At 39.2% G+C, this 7,001-nt stretch overlaps 1 protein-coding gene across 1 annotated transcript in view; it reads left to right on the top strand.

The window, feature by feature from the left end:
• TASOR2 (transcription activation suppressor family member 2) overlaps nucleotides 1-7,001 on the top strand; it is an 84,250-nt gene that overhangs the window by 35,976 nt on the left and 41,273 nt on the right. Inside the window, exons 6-10 of the mRNA XM_045285588.1 lie at nucleotides 1,677-1,814; nucleotides 1,928-2,046; nucleotides 2,130-2,149; nucleotides 2,274-2,373; nucleotides 5,103-5,224. Of these exons, the coding sequence (XP_045141523.1) occupies nucleotides 1,677-1,814; nucleotides 1,928-2,046; nucleotides 2,130-2,149; nucleotides 2,274-2,373; nucleotides 5,103-5,224 (499 nt within the window). The remainder of the gene's footprint in view (nucleotides 1-1,676; nucleotides 1,815-1,927; nucleotides 2,047-2,129; nucleotides 2,150-2,273; nucleotides 2,374-5,102; nucleotides 5,225-7,001) is intronic.

The raw sequence follows: 7,001 nt of genomic DNA, 5'->3' as shown, positions 1-7,001 counted from the left end.
CATCTGCTACCATAATACTTTATAAATAAATATATGAACCTAGATCTATTCCCGTCATTATATATAAATGTATTTACATATATACATGCCTGTATTTAGACCTCTATAAATGTCCTTTGCCTCCCAGTTCTTTCCTCTATTTTCTTTTACTTTCCTCTTGTCGTCCCACTATCATGTTCAGCCTTCATTCGGGTTTTGGTAATTCTTCTCGGCTACATTGCCCTTGATCAAGCCCCACCAAGGATCCTATGCCCTTTTCGCTATCCATTTAAGATCACTTATTCTTCCCTTGTCCCTGGATTTGTTGGCACTTCTCCCGCTTCCCCCCAAACCATCTGTCCCATTGTTCTCTCCTCTGGATTGTTCATCCGCAGATCTTTTTCAGATAGACATGCATAGTCAATAATACGCACAGAAACAAACAGCAAAACATAAAAGAAAAAGAAGACCAAAAAAAATCAACAACAGCTAATACAACAAAAGAAAAAAAGAAAACCAACAGCAAAAACTGAAAAGCCCTCAAACAGTTCCAGGTCTGCCTTTATGAGTGTTCCCCAGTGGAGTCCACTGGGCTGCCACGCCCTAGCCCCAAAGTCCACCTTTGGCATTCCTCGGGGACTTTGTTGCTTTGCTCCCCTTGCTGCTCCACTGTACACCTCCCCAGTGTGGTGGAGTCAGATTGGGCACATCTCCTATACTGTGCCCCCAGTGCTGTCCCCTTCAGTGCTCTGTGTCAGTGAGGGATGTCATCGTGTCTTGTGACAGGGCCGGTCCTGTGGCCCTCTCTGTGCATTGGTTGCTCTGAGCCGGAATATTGTCCTCAGGGCTTGGTGGGCTGGAGTGTGTTCTAGTCTCTCCTTCCCTCTTCCTTTGCTCCTGATCAGATGCACCCCACTTCCTGAGCTGCAGCTTCCGTGCTGTCCTCTGAAGTGCATTTCTTTGGGGTGGGGGCTAGGGGGTGCCCACGTAGTTGGGGTTTGGGGCCCGCCCTGCAGACCTCTCTGTTGGTTCCCTGCTTCATGCCTGTATGTTGCATTCACATCTTGGTGCACTGGGTTGAAGTCTGGTCCCCCTCTCCATCTCCTGTGGAGATATAAACAACATCCTTCCCTTGGGTGGGTTAGTGCCCCGCTACCCCTCTTTTCCCCACCCACTCCTTATTAGTTGGCTGCCATATCTATCCCTGGGTTGAGTTTGGCACCTGCCGTCGTAACTAGACGTCACCCCAGGAATGTATGTATATAGTAGCTTTTCCCATATGCCCCTGTTTACATTTTTTTTTTTTTGCTTACTGGGCTCATGTTGTACTTGTCCTTTTGTGCTTTGCTTACTTCACTTCGCTTAATTTCCTTCAGTTCCTCCCAAGCAATGGTGTGTTTCATGCATTCACCACTGCTTTTTAGGGATGTGTAGTACTCCATTGTATGGCATACCACTTTTTTAAATGCAGTTTTAAGGAGGTTATAGATGAGTAAAAGTATTATTGGTTAAAAAAACTATTATTGGTCTTTACATACTTGTATAGTATTAACTGTGCAAGTTATGTAAGCATAAATCTTAACACAGTTAACTATTAGCTGAAACATCTATGTCTTCATTAGACTATTTACAGGAAATCTAGAGTAAAGTTTACAACTATATGAAGGCATCTAATTAATCTTAATATTTAATTCTAGGGAAAGGTAAAGTTTGTGCCTGAGAATTACACAACGAACTATACTGGGCCATCTTCTGGCTATGATTGCCACGTGGCTACACATATTTACCAGGTTTCTCCTAAGACAAGTCATTTTCGTGCCTTTGAACTGAGTCAGGTATAGTCACCTATGAATAAGTATATTTCTGAATCAAATGTGGTAAATTTCAGGGTATGGTAGAGTTGAAATAAATGGTGCAATCCTGATAATACTTATGTTTCTTCTTTCAGTATTACCTCTATGAATTTTCGGGCAGCACTGTAACTGAGCGACCCAGACAGATCTGTCCTTATATAATTGTAGCTTTTCAATACAGGGAACCTAAAAAGATGGAACCTCATAAAAGCATGTAAGTAATTGGGCACATTCTTTGTTTTACTTGTTTTGTTTCCTTTAATCTTTTAAAAATGACGCTCTCTTTTTTTCCCCTAGATATGAACTCTGTGAAAATGGTAAGAAATTCTATTTCTTTGGGTGTTTAGTTAAAGTATTACATCATTGAAAATAATGTCTTTCTTTTTTTTTTTTTTTTGAAAATAATATCTTTGTTCATTACCTTTATTTTATTTTTTGTAGTTCTCCTCACTCCATGGAAAGGGAAATTAATTGTTCAAGGCGATCTGCTTTGTGATATAACTCTTTTGTCTGCCTACGGTACAGAGATTCCAACTCAGCTGTAAGTATTGAATTTTATGTCTTTTCCTAATGGTTAGATTTTTTAAAATTTTTTATTCTTATTTTGAGGTCTTGATGGTATTTAAGGTGTGGAATTAGTGTAAAGTAGAGCAGATGTCCTTGATTTTTGATTGGGTACTTTTAGGCGGGTAGCAGTATAGAGGACAGGGCATGACAGAAGATCTAAAGTCTGATCTAAATTCTGTTTTTGACTTTGAAATAAATTTGTTTTATAAATTTAAACAAACCACATTTTCAATCTTAGTATCCTAATCCCTTAATGGGATAGTGACTGCTCAAGATAAATATTTGATACTAAAAGTTTGACTTTCCCATGAAACAAGCCAGATTTGCCGAGATAGCAGATGTTGCAGCTTATAGCCATTTTATCTCATTATTGATTGATGGTCATTCACTAGGATTTTCAATGTCCGAGTTTCTAATTTTCACATATTTTCCTTGAACAGTATTCACTAGAGTAGTTGTTATGGGTATCTATAATATAATGATTTATCATCATTAATGTTTTCCTCTGGAGAACTATGAAGGTTATCTTATGAAGTCTTTTTGCTCAGTCTTTTCTTACAGTGTCCTCGGAAATGTTAGGGCAAAAATGAGTGTTCTGTCAGAATTCATTATCCTAGTATTGAGTCAGGTGTATTCTAATCCATAGAAGAAAATCAGATTTCAATGGGTCACTGAATGGAGCCCAAAAGAAAGATCTACCTCATCACAGAGGGGACTAAGAAGTAAAGAATGAATGATGAAATCAGACAGTCACCATAGTTATTATTCATGGGTTCTCTGACCAGGTGTGGTTACAGATTGGGCTGCGATCTGCAGGGTCAGCAGTTTCAAACCACCAGCCCCCTCCTCGAGAGAAAGGTATCAGTAATCATAGGGGAAGTTCTTTCATGTCTTATAGCAGCGGTTCTCAAACTGTGGGTCACGACTCCATTGGGGGGGTGTCGAATGACCCTTCCACAGGGGTCGCCCGTTTCATAACAGTAGCAAAATTACAGTTATGAAGTAGCAACGAAAATAATTTTATGAATGGGGGGTCACCACAACACGAGGAACTGTATTAAGGGGTCGTGGCATTAGGAAGGTTGAGAACCATAGGGTCACTCTGACTCAACATTGTCTTGATGGCAGTGAGTTTGGTTTTTGGTCTATAGTAATGTCAGTGGAAGCTAAAAGTAGTAGGTGAAAATCTGAGTTTTTGTAGTCTCAAAGTATTTCCCCACAACTTGCTTAAGAATCTCAGAAGGAAAAATACGGACTTCTAAAGGAAAAATATAGACTTCATAGGAGAGGAAACTGACAGATACCATCTTAACCAAGTGCTTAAGTTCATGTCACCAAGTTATGTACTAGATATCATGTGCCTCCTGACATGCTCTGAACAATGATAGTATATCACTCTGGTATGCCTGCCAAAAACCCAATCAAGAAGAAATATCTGCTGCTTCCAAAATGAGGTATATTCTGCAAAATAAATGGTCTGTATTTAAAAATACCCAAATCACTCATTAATGATGACTTAAAAGTACATGAAAAGTAAATGCAGTGTTTATTACATTGCCGTTGAGTGGAATCCCCGCCTAGTTTTTCAGAGGTGGTGAATCTCTATGGAAGCAGACTGCCATGTCTACCTCCTGCAGAGCTACTCGTAGGTTCCAATTGCTGACCTTTTTCAGTTAGCAGCTGAGTGCTTAGCCACTGAACCAGTGGGGCTTCTCTTTTGCTGCAAAGGACAGTAATAAGGCAGTTGGTAGCATAAATAATATCTATAGGTTAAATAATGTTGTTGCTCGGTGCTGTTGAGTTGGTTCCAACTCGTTTCCTTTGTACAACAGAATGAAGCACTGCCTAGGTCCTATGACATCCTCTCACTCATTGCTATGCTGAAGTTCAGTATTGTAGCCACCGCACCAGTCAATCCAATTGTAGGTCTTCATCTTTTTCATTGATCCTGCACTTTACCAAGCATGATGCCATCCTCCAGCGACTGGTCTCTCTGGATAATATGTCTAAAATAAACTGAGGCAAAGTCTCACCATCCTTGCATTCTGGCTGTACTTCTGAGACAGATTTTTTTTCATTCTGGAAGTCCATGGTATATCCAGTATTCTTCAGCACCATAATTCAAAAGTATCCATTTCTTACTCATCGTTCAGCTTGCACATGCATATGAAGCAATGACAAATAATATGGCTTGGGTCAGGCACACCTTAGTCCTCAAAGTGACCACCTAGCTTTTGAAGATTTTTTTATTTTATTTTTTTGCTTTTGAAGATTTTAAAGGGTCCTTTACAGCAGAATTTTCCAGTGCAACATGTAGTTTGATCACTTCACTGCTGCTTCCATGGCAATTGATTGTGATCCAAGTAGAACAAAATCCTTGATAACTTCAATATTTTCTCCATTTATCATGATATTGCTTATTGGTCCAGTTGAGAGGGCAACAACATCATAAGAAAATACTTTTATTTTAGAAACACATGGACTTATTTAGCATTAGAGGCACACTTCGTTTTATTGTACTTTATTGTATCGGAGTGCATTGTTTACAAATTAAAGGTTTGTGGCCACCCAAGATCAAACAAAGCTATTGATCAAAAAATGCATACAAGGCCGTTTTTTTCCAACAGCATCTGCTTCCTTCACATCTCTGTTATCTTGTAATTCTCACACTATTTCAGACTTTTTCATAATGGCATTTTCAAGGTATGCCTATAATCGGGGCAACATGTTTACAACTTATTCTCAGAAGGTCCAAGGGGAAATAATAAGCATATGTGGAAAGAAAGCTGAAGGAAACGTGATGAAATGTAGAACAAGGGTAAAAGGTTAACATTTGAGGAGTCTGGAATAAGCAAGACTTTTTGTACCATTCAACAAGAGTTGCATATTTCAATAAGAGTTAGAGGAAATGATCCACAAGATCTGCATGTGGTGCTTTCCCTGACACTGCTTGATAGGCAATGCCATATTGTCAGGGTTTTCCAACACTTACGTGGCATAATTTTTGTGAAGGTTCTCAATTTCAAATAGCTATAAAAATGTGAGGGTCAATTAAAAAATATTGCTTCCAGGGTTCCAGTACATGCATGCGTGGGTTTGTCCCGAACAAAATATGTTTAAACATGTCTCTGACATCAGAGGGTAGCAGGGATACATTTGTCTTGGGTTTTTTTATCCTCACTCACTGCCATCGGATTGATGCTGACTCAGAATGACCCTAGAACACAGTAGAATTGCCCTTGTGGGATTCCAAGACTGTATGTAATTCTTTAAAGAGTGAAAAGCCTTGTCTTTCTCCCAAGGAGTGGCTATTGGTTTGAAACTGTGGACCGTACAGTCCAATGTGTAACCACTACATCACCAGAGCTTGTTAGTGTTTCTTAATTAAAAAAAAAAAAAAGACATTGTACCAGGACAATTTTGAGGACAAATGTCAAATTTTTAACAAAACTCAAGTAGACATCGTCTCAATCACTGAAGCTTTGCCACAAATTTATGAGAATGCTGCCTCACAGAAAAAAAAGGTGTTTAGATGGACTGAGTGCTTTCAGGAAAATTGGGAAGATTTGAAAGATGAGCCAAGAAAGGAAAGAATGTCATCCTGGACAAAGGAAGAAACTGTGTCTGAAGTCTACAGATTTGTGGAGGGAGGTCATCGAATTACCATTGATACTATCGTATCAGTGTGATTGAGATTGGGATCATACATGATTCAGCATTTTTTATTTTAAGGGAATATCTGGGCCTCAGCAGAGTTTTGGCTAGATGAGTGTCAAAAGTTCCCAGAAAATCAGTTAGCACAAAGAGCTGATCTTTCTATCAGTTCTTTAAACCAGACGGAAGCTAATGAAGACTTTAGGGAATGAATTGTAACCCAGGGACACTCCTTGGATATGATCCAGAGAGCAAGATCCAATAAAAAAATAACCTCTGGGGGATTTTGCAGGCCAGTTAAATTCAAGGCATTGAAGTCACACTGGGAATTACAGCAACAACTCTTTTGAGATTAATTCCAAGTGGTAATGTTGACAGAATTTCTGGAGACGAACTACCAGGAGAGGCTTATCATGAAGAAGTTCTAGGAAAATTGAAAACTGCATTGGTGAGAAAAGGCTAGAAAAGTTATGTCAAGGGTTTTTTTCCCCATCATGACAATGTACGTGCTAGTTCTTCAAAGGTAGCAAGGACTGTCTTATGTGAAACCTTACCCCATGAACCCTGCAGCCCTGATCGTGCCCCTGCAGACTTCCTTTTGTTCCTTAAACTGAGAACATGTAAAAAAGAATATGCTTTGGACCCATTTAGGATGCTACTCCTTAGATTTTAACACATTGTAACTCGAAGAGCACAGAATTCTTCAGGGAAGGGTTAGAGAGATGGAAACACTGCTTTCAGAAGTGTGTAGACCTAGATGGAGGATATGCCAGGAAACAGTAAGTTCACATTGCGATGTGTGTGTTTAATAAAAGTTTATAGTGGTACATATTTTTTTACTTACCCTCAAATGCATGTAGAAAATGTGAACATGTTGGCAGACAGTGAATTATATGTTAGGTAGTTAAAAATCTATAATATTTACTGCACATTATTTGACCTGGGAAT

Source organism: Echinops telfairi, unplaced genomic scaffold, assembly GCF_000313985.2.
Source record: "Echinops telfairi isolate 266 unplaced genomic scaffold, ASM31398v2 ScPeMD7_7473;HRSCAF=8511, whole genome shotgun sequence".
Taxonomy (NCBI): domain Eukaryota; kingdom Metazoa; phylum Chordata; class Mammalia; order Afrosoricida; family Tenrecidae; genus Echinops; species Echinops telfairi.
Note: the sequence above shows the minus strand (reverse complement) of the source record. Positions and strands in the feature narration are given on the sequence as shown.